This window comes from Miniopterus natalensis, chromosome 2 (genome assembly GCF_054644295.1).
Source record: "Miniopterus natalensis isolate mMinNat1 chromosome 2, mMinNat1.hap1, whole genome shotgun sequence".
Classification (NCBI taxonomy): Eukaryota; Metazoa; Chordata; class Mammalia; order Chiroptera; family Miniopteridae; genus Miniopterus; species Miniopterus natalensis.
The window spans coordinates 113,821,660-113,842,843 of NC_142082.1; the positions used below are offsets into that span (position 1 = coordinate 113,821,660).

Here is a 21,184-nt window from a genome sequence, read left to right on the forward strand (position 1 = left end):
TTTTTTTAAAGTTAACTTTACAATGTAACAGATTCCTACTCTGTGTGATGCTATACTGTTCCAGGGTTTTAAATAGCATCTTTATGCTTGTTACTCTGAATTTCTATATCTAGCCTATTCCCCTTATCTCAACTTATAAATCTATACCTGTATATCTAACAGGGGCAAAAAAAGGGCTCCTGATTCTCCTCCCTATGTGTCATTTCATTTGTCAAATCTATCTATGAAGAAATAGCTAGAAAACAAAGACTAATCTGAGAAGCCCCTGAATGCCAAATTCAGTGTTTGTAAGATTATGTGCTTTTTCATAATAAATTGTAATAAACTGGTTTACCTGTTTTCTTAGTCCCTGGCTTATTAGAAACAACAATTTTGAGAGTATGGTAGGGAAGTCATACTAAAGGAGACAGGTTCAGCAAGTATCTCAAAAATAGCAAAAATTAACAATTGACGATGAAAATAAAATAAAACTGAGTGCCTATACCTGACAACGTCCTGTGATATGCACACTATTCACTAGAGAGAATTAAACATGCACATACACACCCACCTAGACCACTTAATTTAGTCATTACAACAATGCAATGAGAAAAAAGTTACTGTCCCAATTTAGAAATAAGAAAGATAAGGCTGAAGGAGCTTAAATAACATCTAAGTCTCAAAGTCCCCGTGTATAGGACATCAAAGATAACTTTGTTTCTCGGAAAACTCCTAGAAGAAATCTACAAGACTTTACAAAGTAATAAAACTACCACAGTCAGTGACCCCTGACTGTGGACAAGACTGTGCTAGATGATGCAGGGGGTATGAAGATGAGTAAGATGTTCATGCTGCCCCTGGGGAACTCCGAAATTTAAATAAATATTTTTCATAAATAAACATAAATGATATAGTACTAAATAGAAAATTACAAATATAGGAAAGACACAGAAGTAGTTGTAAAAAGTTTTGAAGATGAGCAACATCTGCTTCTAACTGGAAATATAGGTTGTTTTTTAGAAAGGAAGCCATGTAAGATGGGCTGTAAAAGATGGGTAGGACATGGTACAGGCGGATGGGAAAGATGGGAGGAGCCAAGAATTCTAGGCTCAAAGCAGCAAAGCGAGGAAACCCAAGATATGGACCCTATGTTTTGAGGAAAACTAAACTATATAAAGAGCAAGGGGAGGTACAACTGGGTAGCTAGACCATCAGTCATATTTCTCTTCACCATTCTCTCACTGAAATTTGGCTTTGCCCTGGGGACATGGGTTACATTATGGCTCTTCCAAGCGGTCTCTGTGTTCTATCCTGCACAACACCGGGCCTGGAAGAAGGATAGGTGTCCTCCTTGATCCTTATGACCCAAACCATTCCCACTCCTCCTTAAAATCATCAACTCTAAATGTCAGGCCACTAAACTATATTATCTACTATCCCTCCTGGTTGCATTCGCCAATCTTTGGGTCATAGCTCCTGGCTCCTTGTCATTCTCTCCAACATCATGGTTGTCAAAATTCTTAGTGATTTAAAAATTTACAGAGATGAAATCTTCTACTACGTGACCTTGATGTCTTTTCTCCCAATGATTTTCACCTCCAACTTAAAAGTTATTTCATTGGCCATAGTCGCAGCTAATAGAAAAATAGGAGGCAGTGCCTACCACTGCCTACACCTTCAAGGACATTTAGAAATGTGTGTGTGGGGGGTACATTTGGGTCATCATTCTGAATGGAAAGTAATGATGGCATCTGGTGTGTGTGTGGGGGGGGGGGTCACATTTGGTATATGTCCTAAAATAGAGTTCTGCACACTTGAGCAGCATTACTACTGAAGAACATTTGTGCTCTAGCTAGACTCTACTCAAACACCAACACTTTTTCAGGTCTATAAACCTTATCACCTTTCCTCCATGACTTCATCTTCCCCCTCACATACCTTCTTAACCATCTTAGATTCTGTGTCCCATTAATATAATCATCCCCTCACCCCTTTCTTGTTTAGTAACACATCTGACAAAATCCTAATCCTATTTAACAAAATTCTCTATGCCTGTACCACTGCAGCTGCAAAGCAGTAGGAGACAAGCATATAACCATATCAAATGGCTTAATTTTAAGTATTCTTAACCCAAGTAGGGTGTTAGAGCTGCTTGACAATTATACCTACATTTTCCTAGTCTATACAGTTTCCTAGGTGTTTGTTTCTCAAAGTGTGATTCATGGGCTAAGCATCACCTGTGAACTTAAGAGAAATGTAGAACTTCAGGTTCTACTCTAAACCTTTATCTATCAGAACAAGCACCATACACAACAAGATTTCCAAGTGATTCTTAGGTACATTAAAGTTTGTGAAGTATTAACCTAGAAAATTGTTCCACATTTTCTACTCTTAGATCTCCAACACTTCTCACTCCTTCCTCACTCTCTACTGATGGTTTTGTTTCCTGAGAAAACAGGAGCAAAGGGCAACTTCCAGAAACTTCCTACATATCATCTATTCACCTGCCCATATCTATGTCCATACGCTCTGTCTTCCCTGCTACCAAAGGTTAACAATCAGCTCTACAACTGAACAAAATCCTCAATCTGTGCACCAGATCCTATTTATCTCTTCTCATCTATTCAAGGACACCAACTCAATAATTTATTCCCTCACCCTGAATTATTACTTTTCCCAGCTTCAATGGATTAGCTGCACACATGCTGTTTCTCCCACCTTAAAACAAAAGAACAAAACCCTATCATCCTACTACCCTCTTGACCCCATACCCAGCACCACCACTTCTTATCAGTACCCTTTCAGAGTTTTCATTACCAGTTGTTTCCAATTATTCCTCCCCACTCTCCTAAACTCACTCCTAGCAGGCTTTTGCATCTATCACTCTACCAAAATTGCTCATCAGTGCCAACCAACAACTCCACTATGTTTAAAAAACAAATTCCATTTTTTGTGTCTATTTTTTAAAATAATGTCTTATAGTTTTCAGTGTATATGTCCTTCATATCCTTCGTTAAGTTTGTTCTGAGGTATTTAATTCTTTTTGTTGCAACTGCAAAAGGAATTTTTTTTTCCATTTCTTTTTCTGAAACGTCATAGGCAGTCTATAGGAATGCAATGGATTTTTGTGCATTGATTTTGTGTCCTGTAGCTTTACTGTATTTGTTAATTGTTTCTAATAGTTTTTTAGTGGAGTCTTTAGGAGTTCCTATATAAAGAATTATATCTGCAAAAAGTGACAATTTTATTTCTTTATTCCCAATTTGGATGCCTTTTATTTATTTCTCTTGCCTGATTGCTCTGCCTGGACTTCCAGTACTACGTTGAATAAGAGTGGTAAGAATGAATTTTTTTGTCTTATTCCTGATCTTACAGGAAAATCTTTTGTTTCTCTTCATTGAGTATGATATTAGCTGAAGATTTGTCATATATGGCCTTTATTTGTTGAGGTACTTTCCTTTTATACCTATGTTGGAGAGGATGTGGAGAAAAAGGAACCCTCATTCACTGCTGGTGGCAATGTAAACTGGTACAGCCACTATGGAAAACAGTGTGGAGGTTCTGCAAAAAATTAAGACTAGAATTACCATATGACCCAACAACCCTTCTTTTGGGTATCTTCCCCCCAAATTTGAAAACATTTATTTGTAAAGATAGATGTCCCCCTATATTCATTGCAGCATTACTCACAGTGGCCAAGACATGGAAATAACTGAAGTGTCCTTCAACAGAGGAGTGGATGAAGAAGATGTGGTACATATATACAATGGAATACTACTCAGCCATAAGAAAAGATGAAATACTGCCATTGTGACAACATGGATGGATCTTGAGAATATCATGTTAAGCAAAATGCGTCCAGAAAAAGCCAAGAGCCATATAAATTCACTTATATGTGAGATATAAAACTGAGAGCAAGCTCGGCCGGGCGTGGCTCAGCGGTTGAGTATCGACCTAGGATCCAGGCGATCAGGGTTCGATTTCCGGTCAGGGCACATGCCCAGGTTGCGGGCTTGATCCCCAGTTGGGGGCGTGCAGGAGGCAGCCGATCAATGGCTCTCATCATTGATGTTTCTCTCTCTCTCTCTCCCTCTCCTTTCCTTTCTCTGAAATCAATAAAGATATATTAAAAAAAAACAACAAAAAAAACCCCAAGAGCAAGAAATGACCCTTTTCTTGGCATTGCGTTACTGTCCAAAGAGCATGTTAAAAAACACCCCTGAAAGCAACAAATAAGCAAGACAAAGAAACATTTATAGACACAGACAACAGTACAGTGGTTGCCAGAGGGAAGGGGGAGAGGTGGTAAAGGGTAAAGGGGTCAAATATATGGTGACAGAAGGAGACTTGACTTTGGGTGGTAAACACACCTTGCAACATATAGATGATATATTACAGAAATGTACACCTGAAACCTATATAGTTTTATTAACCAATGTCATCCCCTTAAATATCTTATATAAATATTTCTAACAATTAATCAAATTCAAAATAAGACAGCATTGAACACTGGTAGTATTCAAATCACTGGAAATAAAGCTTGAAAATAAACTCTGCCTTATTTTCCTCAATATAATCAAGCTTTTAAAAAGAAAATAAACTATCCAAAAAGTTTTATTAATTAATAATACATACCTGGCTGAACATGGGTAGCCTGTAGGAAGTACTTCAAAGCTTTCTCAAAGTTCTTTTCATTTTCCAAAGCATGACCCACATTATTCCACAATTTGGCATTATTTTTATTTACCTTAAATATACAAATAAAGATAGAAATTAGTTACAATTAAAAAAATATGACTCCAATTAACACAGATATTTGTTTGACATATTATTAGGTATGGAGTGTTCCACAGAAATGTCCATAAATAAGTGAAGGTGCTCAAAAGGTACATGCTTCCACTTATAATGTAAATAAGTTCTGGGGGTGTAATGTGCATCATGGTGACTATAGTTAACAATATTGTGCTGTATATTTGAAAACTAGGAAGAGAGTAGATCTTAAAGATTTTCATCATAAGAAAAGAACTTGCAAATATGTAAGGTGATAGATGTAAACTAAACTTGTGGTAATCACTTAATAATATATACATATAACACCAACTCATTATGTTATACACTTTAATAAAAGCTTATGTCAATTATATCTCAATGGAATGGGGGGGGGAAATCATTTGGACTTTTCCCCAGAAAAAAAAAGACTCCGATGAACACATATTTTTTTGGTATGCTACTGTGACAGAGTGTTCCACTGAGGTCCCGGGAGATGAGGAGGAGCCAAATGAACACTTCACCAAACTTACCCACTCCCTCCTTTTAGCATCAACACACTGAAACCACAGCAGTCTAATTTCATCTATTTAGTTTAATTAATTAATTTATTTTAAATCTATCTTTACTGATTTCAGAGAGAGGAAGGGAGAGGGAGAGAGAGCTAGAAACATCAATGATGAGAGAGAGTCATAGATCGGCTGCCTCCTGCACGCCCCCGACTGCGGGTCGAGCCTGCAACCCAGGCATGTGCCCTGACTGGGAATCGAATCGCGATCGCCTGGATCCTAGGTAGATGCTCGACTGCTTAGCCACATCAGCCGGGCTCATCTATTTTATATATTAGAATTTTACTAAAAATTTTATTTGATCAAAGCATAGTGCTATTTGAAAACTCTGCTCTATTACTTGCTTTCTTTTGGGAGAAAAGATATTTGAATATGAGAATACATTTAAACATTGCACTAGTTACTTATTTTGGGGCTCAACATAAAGCTAGTTATGTAGTCTATTATGGTAATGGGAATCCTGAGATTAAAGCTCTTAGTTGATCTGTGCTTTCCAAGTTCACAGATGGGTATGGTGTCCCTGCAGGTAGACGGTATCCAGCCCAAGAACTAGCTACAGTGTTTGGGGCTATGGTTTTGAGCATTGTCCTGGGAGTAAGGACAAACAAAATTCCTGAAAATTATGGGGCTCCATTGGTAATCCAGAAAGGTGAATTAATAATAATGGCAATGAGGTCTCATCTGTTTGCAGATTTCTGAGTTAGGGGAGACAGTGGAGTTACTGAGTGGTACAAGAGGACAGGCATCTGATTTTATATAGATGTTAAATCAAGAAATCACATAGACTACTGGAATGAGGCAGTAATCCAATAAAGCTAGGCAATGAAGAGTACTGCAATAGCCAAAAGGAAGTTAAGAATTTAGAGATTTGAAGAGAGGCATTGGTAAGGGAGCACTTGGAAAAAAAAGTCTCTGCTTGTAACTTTTCTAGAAAACAAATTTTATGATTTTTAAAAAGACCTTATTCCTATTCATATTTTCCATTCTATAGAAATGCTGTATCAATCCTTTCTGCCAGTTCCTATCCTTCCTATAGTATTGTAACTGTTGGCCGGTTATCTTCCATATAATAGGTTGCCATTTTTTGGTATGTATTTTATTTCATTAAATCTAACATGCTATCAATTATTAAGACTCACCATTACTTTATGTACCATTAAGAAAGTAAAAAGGTCACTAATTAATTGTAAGATGACTTTCACTGTAAGATTTATTCTAATTTCAGAGATGTTAAAAGGTTAAAAAATGCATATCTTAAAAACCAATAAAATACAGTATTCTTAAACATTTTATCATTTGAGTTTCTGATAACTGTATAGCATTTAATGAATTATTCACCTGTGTTGTGGACAAACAGGTAAGTACTATTCAAAGCACTGGTTAAGGTATATATTATATTAAGAACAACTTATTTTTATTAACTTTTTGGTGAAGTATTTAATATTGATACTTAAATGTCTAATTAAAAGTAAAGTTAAAGCATCTTAGACATGGCTATAAGAAGTAATTAATGACATGCTTTCCTGCCATTCTGGATAATACTTTACCTTCAAGGCTGACATAAACAAAGTATATTCAGACTCCCAATCCCAATTTCTGTGGAGTGTTTTTAAGGCATGAGTGAATATCACCAAAGACAGACAAACCCAGGATAACTTCTTAAATGCACTGCTTAAGAGAAAACAAAACAAAGCAAGAAAACATTGTCTATATCACCAAAAGCATTTTAACTTTTAGAACAGAAGAAATATGTTAAGTATCCCCAATGTCATGTCTGAATTTATTCTAAAGATTAGGGATTGTTCTAATAATCATCCTGATTCAGAGGGACCAACACCAAAAACGTAAATATCTGAATACTATCTTCACTTCAATCTTCAATTACATTAAATATTCCAATATTTACCTCTATTTCAAAAGCTTTGCTTAGACTTAGTAACACAACATTGATAAAACTAGCTTTTAATTATGACTTTTTATATTTAGAGTCCTTTGTACCATTACCTACAACATGAATATCCTTACTTGTGCTGAAAAAGGGTGAATCTTATCACTGGCTACATTTATATATTTATGCTTACAATTATATACCACAATTATTATGACATTCTTGGAATAATTTTAAAGCTAGAATTGTTTATGAAAAGTCAGAGTAAACTTAACTCTTTATACAATAGATGCAAATTACTTGTATACTTTAGGCTAATTATTTTGGACTCAATTCCTCATCAATACAAAGATACTTATATGTCAATAATCCCTTTGACCTCATTTAGTACTAATTTTCTCTAAGTCTATGTTTTAGTCCTGGTAACACAGTCTAATTTCTTTCATTTGAAAGACACAGCCAGAACACGAGTGCATGGGTCAGAAAGAACATGGACAAAGGAAGCAGTGGATGTACATCTCAATCAAGACTCTGCTACTTACTAGCTGTGTGATCCTGCAGAATTCACATATCCTGTATGATCTTCAATTTTAAAATGTGCAAAACAGAGTTAAGGAGTGTCAAGATTAAATGAGAAAATAAATCTATACAGTCTATAAGGACATCTAACACATGGTAGATACTAAAAAATTGGTACTAATTATAATAGGGTAAAAGCTAAGGGAAAAGGTTCAGTAGATAGTAGTGAAAATTGTAGACATAGACGAGATCATCCAGGGAGAATATGCAGTGTGAGAAAAATGGCTATGAGTAAACCTCTGAGAAATAATAAATACTTCAAGAGCATGAAGAGGAAGAAGTAGTCAGAGAAGAGAGAGAGCAGAAATAAATACATGTGAGAGAGAATCAAGAGACTTTACAGATGCCGTGAAATAAATTTTAAATAAAAGCATTAACTAAATTTAGCTACCAGGAGGTAATTCGTTGTCTGTGTTGTAGATTATACAGAGAGAAGTCAGAATTCTATGTGTTGAATGGTGACTGGAAGTGAGAAAAAAGAGACAGTGACCATTTCTTGTATATATACAGTATGACTACTCTGTTCCTTAGCTGTTAAAGACAATTAGAAAATGGTGGTTATGATGAAGATGGTAATGATAGCATGAAAATACTGGAATAAACGGTTATGAGTACGCAAAACAGAGTTTATTCCAGTATTATTACTTATTAGTTACTGTATTATTTTCCATACGAACAACTGTAAACCTATTTTTGCCCACCCTGTACATTTTATATATAACTATGAACTAAATATGACTCACTTAAGTAAGAAGACTATATCTTAGTTCACTGCATATGGAGTAGCAATGCTCATTTTTAACTTTAGTCTCAATAATATCCTTGTTTTCATTTGGATCTGACTCAAAGTTTATGTTTCAGGCTGCAAAATAAATATATAAATATGAAGAACATAAGATGCAGTAGGTGCTATGGAAATTTCCTAACATGAATTACAGAAAAATGAGACTATCAAGGTGAAAAACAGAAATGTATAAAAGTATGACTTACAAAACTGAACTAAACAAACACTTAAGTACTTAAATGTATCACATTTGATTCTATAGTTAGTAAGCACAAAATAAACTAATGCTTAAACTCACCTTTTATTTGATATTTTGTGCCATCCATGGGCTACCAAAATACAGAATCCCATGCTAGGCACATATAGTACTCGCTCAGCAACAACAAATCCAACTGGAAAAAAAAGGTTCGATGCAGGAATAAATGGTAATGCCATTAAACAAAGCGCCTACGAAGAAAAAAAAAGATTTTATTAAATTAAAAAATATATGAACACTCAAGAGTCAAATCCAAATATTCTGTCATTTAATTTGGAAATTAATAGTGGACCATTTTTAATAATATTAAAAATAGTATTAACTTAAATATAAAGAAGGCAACTGAAGGATAACAACAAACAAAAATGTATGTCAACCAGGTGAGATGAAGTCTTTTTGGATGTTAAAACTTATAATTAAGGTTCATCTAATTAAAAAAAAAGAAGTGTTTTTTTTTTGCCCGGCCGGTGCGGCTCAGTGGTTGAGCATCGACCTATGATCCGGCAGATCCCAGTTCCTTTCCAGGTCAGGGCACATGTCCGGGTTGCAGACTCGATCCCCAGTGTAGGGTGTGCAGGAGGCAGCCGATCAATGACTCTCTCATCATTGACGTTTCTACCTCTCTCTGCTTCTCCCTTACTCTCTCTGAAATCACTAAAGATATATTTAAAAAAATAATAAAAAAGAAGTATGTTTTGAAAATATGTCTAAGACATTGATAATTTTTATACATGTAACAAATGTGCATGCAGTAACTGACAAAGACCATTAACAGGTTTTAACAAAACAAAACCACAAAGGTTGATAAAATAGCTGAACATGTCAGTTTTTGTTACTATTATAAGTAGCCACATCATACTGGAAACTGATAAGGTGTGTTTCAGACAAGACAGTACACTACTACTTCTATATCTCAGCATACTTTGCATAATATTCTGATGAGTCAGATACATGTAACATAGGCTTAGAATATATTTAAGAATAAAACTGCCTCCCTTTAAAACAATAGTCTTTTAGTCTTTTTTCCTAAGACTTGTAAGAAATTCTAACAAGAATGTCTGAAATTCTAACTGAAATAAAACATCTGAAAAATATTTAGTATTTTTTTCATTTTGAAAATTGGATGGCATATGGTTTCCAGGTTATAAAGCCATTAAGCGATTACAAAAGGTAGGACACAAATAACTAGCACAGAAATAACTTGTGGAATAAAATAAGTTAGCTATCATTGGAACATCTGTTTCTATGGACATATGCTTCCATATTTTGTTACCTTGATTTGTTTTATAGTACCTAATTGAATAAACAAATTGATCCTTCAGCTTTGTAAGTTTGAGAGTCTTAATAGTTTGAGAGGAAAGAATGTCTCTTTATTGGTAAAATATAAATGTAGACATGTATTTATATTAAAAAGAATACTTTCTCCATGAATCACAAATTAATGATTTCTATTGAGACAATATTGAATCTGAAGAAAAACACTACCACCATACTGTTCAGTAGTATACCAATTTATATATCTGAAATTTTATTGTTTTCTTTAAATCAAAATAGTAAAACATTGAGAGTGCATAAATCATTTACATTTCCCAGAAGTGCTTGATAAAAATAACCAGCTAGCTGTGAAACAAACAGATATTATTAAGTATATAGTCTTTTTTTTTTTTTTTTAATATTGCGTATTAATTCATGGCTGTCCTAAAGAAATTTCATTTGAAAGAAAAAGTATTAAACTGATCCAAAGATGCATCCTGGACTGATGCATAAGCTACACAAAAAAGAATAGCAATCTACCCTAAAATCTATTGGTTCTTAGGTAAAGAATGTCTCCATTAATTATTAACTTAGATATCCTAGTATGCTCTCTATTAATGTATGCCAACCTAATTCACTATGACTAGCATAATCTCCTTCCTCCAATGATGTAAATTCTTTTTGAAAGGAAGGCTAGCAGTGGAAAGAGCAGAGAGTCTGGAGACAAATTTGTGTCACTTCTTACTTCCCTTGTAACATAAAGGTAAACTAATGAATTGACTATTTGCAACTGTTTATAAATAAAATAACTACTTAAATTTTATTGTTGAGATACTCAGGACATTTTATTAATAAGTGCTTAACACAGTATCTTGTACTTGGTAGGTACTCCTTTGATATACTTATCCCTTCCAGAGATCTTCAGAAAATATCACCACAAAAAAATAGCATGTTTAAGACTATAGTTTAAGCTGTTAATCTAAGGTCATAACTGTTCCTCTTTCATACACATAAAATAGAATTTATATAAAACTATGTTTATTCATTGATACTACCCTCTATTTTCTATTCAGCTTAACATTTACGCATCATTCTTTCATTTGCAAAATCTTTAAATTCACCCACCCCTCCTTTTTTACCTTTCTTTTAGCATAACCTCAGCTTTGGGTATACCTGCCATATATCTGCATTGTCTATATTTATCTGAGCAACAAACACTACTAGAAGCAGCTCCCAAGTGGAATAGATTAATATCATCACAAATTCATGATCACAGACTTCGAACTGATTCTTAAGACTACTCAGGATTCCTAGGTTTCTTTGGTAGGTTCACTCCAACTTTCCTTTGACTACATTGAAATTTGCCTACTTTCCTTAAACTTTTTATCCATGCCACTTTTTGCAGGTGACCACACTTCCGAACTTGGAGAGAAAACTAAAGCCACAAAACAAAAATTCTTTCAATTCTGTGCTACTAAACATACCAGCATCCACACACATTCCCTTTCATTTCCCTCCTTCCTGTAACAAAAGGTGTCTCCATTAATTTATCTCAGGCCAAACCTGAAGTCCACATCCCCCTGCTCCTCACAAATCTCATTATAATCACCTCTTCTTTCATTAACACAGTGACTTTCCAATCAATTGTATCTTTCCTACCTATACTTAAGCATGCTCTTGCCTCTCCAACCTTAAAAATATTCTCCTTTGACAACGTATTTTAAGCTACCTTAATCATTTAATATGTTCCTCAGGTATAAAACAAGTTCCCACACTCCCAGGAAAAGACTTTGGCAGCCATGGTAACAAGTAGCTGATTTTAACTGTGCTTAAATTCAACTCAATGATTATGTTTTTGTAAGCCAACCCTTCAGTGATATCCCTTTGCTTCTACAAGTCAGCCAACTGAGTATTACAATGAAAGTGATCTTAAGTGCCAATGAATCAACAGTTCTACCTCCAATATCAACACACTCTCACGTCTAAGGGTCCCCCAAGCCCATCATAAGATCAGCAGTCTGCTATGTGTGAAGCCACTGTCTGATCGGCAGTCTTTTCTTACTTAGGCAGGCAATAATTTCAAGCTTGTCTTATTCTCTGAAATATTCAAAGTTAAATTAAATTACCCCAATAGGTTATCTACACTAGCAATCTCCACTTTCTCATCTCCTAATCAAATCATTCCACAGAAATAAATTTCACTAAAGTAACTAACACACCTAAAAAAAGTCAACTTCTACTTGACAGCACTGTTAGTGTTCAGCATTCTGTCTTTCTTGAAACTTTCCTACTCTTCTGTCCATTTGGTCTAGCTCTTATTTAGGCTCATTCTCTTCTACAATTCTAAATAATGAAACTTTTCAAGACCTAGTAGTAGGCTTCTTCTCTTTCACTCTATTCAGCCCCTTCAACTATTTTCTTAGAGAGAATTATGACCAAATACTCTAAGGTATTCATTATATGCATACATGAACTTCTACTCTACGCATGCAGAACGGTACTAGCGTTATAATCTTTGAGAAACATGACAAAACCCCAGTTGAGAAAGGCTGCCATAACCTCTCCACAGCCCTCCTTATCCACATCTGGCCTCAATTACTATCTCTGTGCCAACTGATCAAACTTTTATCTGCAGTTTAGGCGTCTCTGAACTCCAGGTACAAAGTGATATTCAAAATCTTCTCTACACTAGGATGTTTCAAAGGCCCATAAACTTCAATAGGTCCAAAGATAATGGTAAATTAATCTTTCCCCTAAACCCTATATTCTATCAATCTTCTCTTTATCTCAGAAATTGGCTTCAAATTTCTCTAGAATAAAATTTCCCTGGAAATGAAGACCTTGTATTTCTTTTTATTATCATATCTAGTGTCTAAACGCTGCCAGGTACATGGGTTGCAATAAAACATTTTTATTTATTAAATAAATCTAGTGGTTGCAGATTGAAGAGATATATTTGCAGATTATTAGAAACACTTTTGGGTAAAGGCTCAAGAAAATATTAAAGATTATTATTGTCTTCAATAATTTAAAAGAAGGGCATGAAAACTATCATGAGTTAGAAGTGAGGGTAGAGTAAGAAATTTACAAAGAAATGGACTTCAGAAAAACAACAAGAAGATTTTCAATTAGAGTTCTCTGAACAGAGTAAGAAATGCCTTAGGGAGTAATGATAATCTTGCTAATGAGAATTAAAGAGCTATATATTTCTAGCTGCACATCTTAGATGACACTCTTCTCTGTGTCAAAAAAACACAAAGAAATATATAATATGATCCATTTCTTCAAAAGGTGTATAATATAGTTGGGTAAAAAGGTAAAAAATATAAAAAAATGATGCCAAAAGAGATGCCTCATGATTTCAAAGTTCCTACCAAATTAGGAAAATTAATAATTATTTTTTGTTTTACATGCTGAATATATGTAAAATTATGCCTGCATATCAAATTCTGATATATAATTTTAGGATAACCTAAAATAAGTTCACAAATTAGAATGATGTTAAACAAAGATTCTGTTTCTAAAAAGATGATCTGATGAATTAATCAATGGAATGTAATATCATCTAAACAATTAAGCAAGTTCCTTACCATTAAAACAGCTTTGGAGGAACCACCGGGGTATCTGAGACTGAATACTCCCAAAGCCCCCAAAAAACAAAAGAAAGTAAATGTGGCAACATTTCGAATATCTAGAAATGACTCTATAAGTGGTATTGTTCCCATGGTCCAATCACAGCAGAGCTCTGAAGGATTTAATAGAAGCCAAGCATTCACAGGAAGGAGATAGTTAAAAGTTAGCTGCCTTGTAGGAGTTGGGCTCACAGCAGCTGGGTTATCAAACCTGTACATAAAGAATGAAAAAAAAGTTATTTAAACTAAAACACTTTCTAAACATAAAATTAACATATAACTAAAATACTAAATAATAATAAAAGCAATGCTTTATATGTAATACCTCAGATTCCTGCCAGAATTTAAAGTGACTAATCTTTTTTTAAAAAAAATATATCTTTATTGATTTTAGAGAGAGGAAAGGAGAGGGAGAGAGAGAGATAGAAACATCAATGATGAGAGAGTCACTGATTGGCTGCCCAGCCCGCAACCTGGGCATGTGCCCTGACCGGGAATCGAACCCTGATCGCCTGGATCTTAGGTTGACGCTTAACCATTGAGCCACGCCCGGCCAGGCTAAAGTGTCTAATCCTTATAGAATATCTAGTTGAGAAGAGTGTCTAGTTATGAAGAACTGATTGAAGGGCAGCAGGTTATCTATTTCTAGTTTTTTTTTTATTAGAATAAATCAGAAATGCATACTATAATATTATGACACTGCAGAAGTGCTTTCATTAAATTATGACCTTCTGATTAAAAGTAATAAGTTGGGTAAGATTCATTATTGCATGTGATGTATGAACGCTTCCGAGAAGTTTCTTTCAGCACTAAATGCTAATAAAAATTATGTTCCTAGAAAAAGTTACTGTTTTTCTCTTGTCACAGAAAGAGGAAACTATATCACTTATGAGCTTTTCCTGTTTGTTTGCTTTTAGGGAGCTAAAAACCAAATTTCCAGCACAGGGTACTAACTATATAGGGCTATGTAACATTTTGTGTTCTACTTTTTTCTCCTATTAAATATTCATATAAACTTAAATACTAGTTTATATTCCCCAGGCCATGATATATTTAATGTACATTTCATTAAGTTAATCTATTTCCTGAAAACTAAGTCAAATCATTTTTTAAAAGTGCATTTCAAAAGAATAACTTCACTTTTATTTCTTTATGCTATGTTCTAAATTTTATTGGCTAAATTAATATCTGTAGTCCTATAAAAAATCAACTTCTCATTTTAAAATGACTAAATCAGTGAAAAATCAACCTCTACCATTTGTTTTACTCGGTCTTCTTAAAAATATCAAATGATTGAGAAAAGTAGATACTATTTAAACAAATAATGTCATAAAAAATTTTTTGTATTTAAATATCTACATTATGAAAAATAATAAATCTTGAGAATCAGGGCTTAAATTCCCAAAATAACCAACAGAACTGAACACAAAGCTGTGTTTTCTCCTTTAATCCACTATTCAGAGTTCATTTATTATAATTAATAATTTATTTAGAATAGCTGATTTAATAAATGAACTGCAGAGAAAGATAGCATGTCAAAGCAAATTAAATCATATTATAATCAACTTCATAGGGTAATATAACAGAGTAAGATTTATATACACACACACAAATATATATTTATATGTAACATACCCCAAACACCCATCCACACATACATACACAAAACAAATACATTCAGACATTTTCACAGTATAGAATTAGAAATGAGATACCAAATTTTCTAAAAGAAATGGTAAACAGAATAAAAACACTGAAACTAAGGGGTAAAAAAGAAAAGGTGTATATCTACAATTCAATCTCTTTCTCATACTTTAATACTTAAATGAGTTGTTCAGTTAAGCATGGCTAGATCTGAAGGTAAATATTCAAGAAGTTAAAAAGTAATTATTCTTTAATGAAAAAATACTATTGAGAAGGATAATTACTTGCAAAAATATTGCAAAGATAGTCCTGGACATAAGAGAATTACCTGAGTAACATTCTAACCAGCAATGCACTATTATGGACAGCAACATGAACAACATTTTGGTCTTTTGTTTAAAAAAAAAAAAGTTCTTGCTTATAATGTCAGTAACTTAAATAAAATTTAACAGGGAACTAGTTAAAATTTCATTTAAATTTTAGCCAAGTAAGGTGAAATGGAAAAAATGCTAAATGTTACAACAGTAAAAAATGATATGTAGGCTATTAACATTCAGTGTAACTTTTGCTTCTAGCCTTAAAAAACTGAAAAACTGGACAAAATCCAAAAAGCTTTTTTTTTTTTTTTTAACACATTGACCATCAAGCAAAGGAGGACAGTAATACCTTGGAGAAGAAAAATAGCCCTAGCTGGAAAGTTTAGTACTTAGAGTTTTTAGTTGTGGAGCTGTGAGGGAGAATCCAGGCAGAGTCCTGGGATCCAGAGTTAGTGAGAATATCATCAAGAAGAAATTTGAGAAAGAAAACTCAGGAGATCCTTAGAGTCACTCCAGTTTTCAGTACTGATGAAAACTAATCAGCATATTATGTAAGGAAATACTCAAGGTCAGTGTAGCGGGTTGAATCATGTCTCCCCAAAATTCACTGTCTACCTAGCACCCAGGAATGGGACCTTATTTGGAAATAGGGTCTTTAGTTAAGATGAGGTCCTACTGGGTTAGGCTGGGTGATAAATCCAGTGACTACTATTGTTATACAAAGTGGAGAGAATACAGAGAAACACACAGGGAAGAAGGTCAGACAAAGGTGAAGAGGACTGAAGCGATGCAGCAACACACCAGGGAATGACAAAGACTGCCAGCAACCACCGGCAGCTTGCAAAGAGGCAGGGAACAGATTCTTCCTCAGAGCCTTCAGATGGCAACAGCTGTGCCTGACACCCTGATTTTGGACATCTGGCCTCCAGCACGGTGAGAATAAATTTCTGATGCTTTAAGCAACCCAATTTCTGGTAATTTGTTATAGCAGCTATAGGAAAACTAATACAAGTAGGAAAGTACCTCCTGAAAGAATCAGAGAAAAATTCCCAAATATAATACAGAGCTGGAATAGTTCCTCAGCAGCCAGAGTGGAAATCTTCACAATTCACAGTTCAATGGGTAGTCAGAAGGGTCTTGTGTCAGAAGTGGAGCAATATTAGCCCTAATCAAAATGCTACTGTGATCTCACAAAACAAAGCTTAAAAAGGTAGGACTAGAAGATGAAACTTTTTATACATATAAATATATCCCAGAACAAAGTCTAAACTATCTATAGGAATACATTAAGGTAAAACTCACATATGCACCTATTAAAAAATTACCAGGCAGGTGAAATAGGAAAGTGTAATCCATGAGGAGGAAAATTATTTAATCTAAACTGACCAAGAAATGATACATGAAAGTTCAATTAACCTAAGCACAAAAAAATATGAAGATTAGAGAAACAGTTTGTACCTTTGGATCACCTCCCAAACTTCCAGTTATAAATTGAGTAGCCCTGGGGATATAATTTACAGCCTGGTGACTATAGTTAAAAACACCATACAGTGAGTTTATTACATATTTGAAAGTTACTAAGAGAGTAGATCTTAAAATTTTTCCACAAGAAAAATTTTTTTGTGTAAATATGTATAGTGACGGATGCTAACTAAACTTATTATGGTAATCATTCCCCTCTCTCTATATCAAACCATTATGTTGTATACATAAAACTAATACAATGATATATATCACTTGTCTCAAAAAAATAAAGAGAAACAATGATAACGAGAAAATACAAAAAGCAGCCTAGAAAAAAAAGACACACTACATGCAGAAGCATAAAGATAAGGATGACAGAAGATTTGCCGTGGAAAACAATGCAAGCCAGGAAGTAGCACAGTAACATTTTTAGATTACTGAATGAAGAACAGTCAATGTAGGATTCTACAATGAAGGATTACACTTAAAAAAAAAAAAAAAAAAAAAGGCAAAATAAAATAAATATTTTTATATACAGAAGCTAAAGGAATTTATCACCAGCAGACCTACATGTAAAGAAATGTTAAAGTCCTTCAGTCACAAGGAAAAATGGTACCAGATGAAAATCTCGATTTAATAAAAAAATGAAGAATACCAGAAATTGTTTATCTATGCTTTAATATAATAGACTTTTAAAAACAATTTAAATTTCTTCCAAAGATAATTGTTTAAAGCAGAAAATAACAATGTATTGTGGGATGTACAAGGTATATGCAAGGAAAATGTATGCAAATAACACAAAGGCTAAATTCTTATTCACAACAATTTTATATATTTACATAAGAATTTACTTATATGTTTATACTATATACACTGACATTTATAATATATATACTTGCAATTATAATAGCCCTTGAAGATAAACTGTGACAAGCAAAGGGTGTCTATATACAAAAAGCCTAAAGCAGTGATTTTTAACCAGTGTGCTGCAAAAATTTTTAAAACATGCAATAGCTGACTATTTAGTCAGGGGCACTGACCTTTTTTCTCTTAGATTGTCAAATAAAAAAATGACAACAGCCAACATAACAATAGCCATCCTGTGTGAATGAATCAAAATTGTACCTTTTTTTTTTTTTGTCAAGTAGGCAAAAAATATATTTTTGGTGTGCTGCAAAATTTTAGTAATTAGTTTATGTGTGCCATGAGATGAAAAAGGTTGAAAATTGCTGTGCTAAAGCAATCACTAAAAAGTAAACAAAAAAATAGCAAAAATTTATAGCAAACAAGCCAACAAGGAGATAAAAATGGAATTAAAAAACACTAATACAAAAGAAGACAGAGAAAAAGGGAAACAAAGAGATGAGACCCAAAAAACCAATGAACAAGAAGTTACATTTACATCAAACTACGTCATATCATATTAAATGTAAATAACTGAAACACTCCATTTAAAAGACTGATAATCTGACCAAACAAAAAGAGAAAATCCACTTTAAATATAAAGCTATAGATGGACAAAAAGTAATAGGCTGGAAAAAGTTAAGTGTGTTAACACTAACTATATTAATATGGCTTGTGTGGCTATATTAATATAAGACAATGTAAATTTCTGAGTAAAGACTATTACTTGGGATAAAGCTCATTTAATAATAATAAAGGGCAAGAGGAAATTACAACCCAAAATGTTTATGCACTTATTGATAGTTTTAAAACACAAAAGCAAAAAAGAGATTCAACTGACAGGAAAAACAGAAAAACCTATAATTATAGTCTGAGATTTCAACATCCTCTCAATAATTAATAGAACAAATAGGAAAAATCATCAAGGATATAGAAGACTTAACACCTAACCAATGTGAGGGTAATTATATCTTGACTGTGCTGGTTTCACCAGTGTATACGTATCTCAAAATTTATTAATTTGTACATTTTAAATATATGCATGTTTTAAAAAAATATTAATTATAACTCAATAAAGCTGTTAAAAACCTCAATGTAAACTAAAGACTTTCTAAAATATTTACAATCACTTAAAATCCACAGTTAATTTAAAAAGGATGTAAAAACAAACAGTAACAAAAACACAGAAATTCATACCTGGTGAACACTGGGAGTTGCGACTGAATAACCTGGACTCTAATCACAACAAGTAATAGTGTACTGAACATCAAAACGATGAGTTTTATCAATGTCTGCAGCACAGAAAACGGAAAACTACCCTTTCCACGGAGAAACTGTCCAGCAGTAGTACATAATGAAGGCAAAGTATACTGGAAAAGAAGAAAAATATTTTAAATAAGTAACATATGCTACAATGTTTTCGACAATGTAGTACTGTCTAAAAACAAGATTAGATAGAAACTGACTATAATTATAAAATCAATATGGAACAATTTGTGGAACTGATAATGAATAAAATGGAGCCCAATAATCTTATCCAATAATTAATTATATTGTAAAGTATTCCAAATTGCCTAACAATTCCAGTACTGAAACTTAAAAAGCAGCCTTTAAAAAGCTCAAGGTGTTATAAAATGTTGAGTAATTTTCAGTAGTATGAGGGAAAACATGCTTGTTCCTTGCAAAATTTTGATATTATTGGTAAACGGACTTATTTACATCATACATTTAGAAATTAAATTTATTATAATCAGATTCAAATAGGATAAAAGAGAGCATCAAAAAAAATTTATATTTCTCCTTACCCCCTGGGCAATAAATACTTCATACACACAGCAAATTCCCACAACTGTTATTCCTTGTTCTTTACACAATGTTGCAACAGCCACTAAAAACACTGTCAATGCAATTGGAGTCCACACTGCAATTTAAGAAAAGAAAAATATAGAACTACACAAAATAATTTTATATCACAAAAGGATATTTTAAGTTAGATAACTATTATATATTACTGAAAAATTTTACTTGTGATTCTATATTCACATTTGTGCCACTTCCCACACTTATATTTTAAAATGTATGAGTAAGTTATGCTTTGCATATTCAAAATAAAACATCAAGATGTCTAATTTAAATTAACAATTTTTTGTGGAGATAAAGATTATCCAACCAAATACTAACTTTTCAACCAAATGTAGGGCGGCCAATTTGGAGATGAGAAACTTATAAGCTTGAGAGTCATAATTAATGAACTATCAATTTGAGATAAAGGCAAATACCTGAAATTAACACACGGATATCAATATACTTCACTTATTAAAAACCTGACACTAAAAACTACTAGGCAAAGTAGAGTACCATTTTTACTAAGAAAGACTAGAAAAACTGAAACAGGTTAATAATAAGAATATAAATCAATACCATTCTTTTAAAAATTTACAATAAAATATTCACAAGCTCTATTTAAATGAAAAATCTACATCATCAACTTTAAGTAAATGTCTACTTTAGTAGTAATTTAATTAAAGAACAATGACTTATTAGAGTAATTCTGAATCTACTATTAACTTGCTTTGTGACATTGGGCAACTGTTCTGAGCTTCAGTTTTCTTACTGGAAAATACAACCTCCATTTTTTTTTCCAGTTTAAAAAAAAATGATAGTACGATGTATGACCTCATTTTTTATTCATTAAAAATACTAATCAAGGAGATTAAAGATGGTGGTGGACTGAGTGGAAGCTACACACTCTCCTGGGACCAAACTGGAATTACAAATAAAGTATAGAAAAACCATCCTAAATAATCAACTGCAACTGAAGACGAGCTAGAGAGCACTCTCATGACCAAGGAGGAAGAATGGAGACTGGTAGAAAGTGCAGAGGCTTGAGAGGGCTGGCTGGCCTCCCACAGGCAGCAGCTGAAGGTCTAGATAGATATCTCAGCTGTGGGAGGGTTCCCACTGAGGACTCTGGAGGCTAAACCCCAGGCTAGACTTCCCAGTCAAGAACACCAGATCTGAGAAAGGTGCCCACTAAACATCTGGCTGTGAAAAGCAGCCAGGTTTCTGTTTGCCAGGCAGACGGCTGGAGATTCAGGCACCTTCTTAAAGAGCCAACACACAAAGTTTCATGTGCAGCCACTCACCC

The 21,184-nt window shown here is 33.6% G+C and overlaps 1 protein-coding gene across 4 annotated transcripts in view; it reads right to left on the reverse strand.

Annotated features, from left to right (window-relative positions):
• TMTC3 (transmembrane O-mannosyltransferase targeting cadherins 3) overlaps window positions 1-21,184 on the reverse strand; it is a 60,547-nt gene that overhangs the window by 13,986 nt on the left and 25,377 nt on the right. For 3 of the 4 annotated variants that reach the window (XM_016199446.2, XM_016199445.2, XM_016199444.2), the window contains 6 exons: window positions 19,842-19,957; window positions 19,234-19,406; window positions 13,667-13,919; window positions 8,865-9,013; window positions 6,863-6,986; window positions 4,615-4,726 (listed from right to left, as the gene is read on the reverse strand). In XM_016199446.2, the coding sequence (XP_016054932.2) occupies window positions 4,615-4,726; window positions 6,863-6,986; window positions 8,865-9,013; window positions 13,667-13,919; window positions 19,234-19,406; window positions 19,842-19,957 (927 nt within the window). The remainder of the gene's footprint in view (window positions 1-4,614; window positions 4,727-6,862; window positions 6,987-8,864; window positions 9,014-13,666; window positions 13,920-19,233; window positions 19,407-19,841; window positions 19,958-21,184) is intronic. The other variant, XM_016199447.2, reaches the window with a different exon arrangement.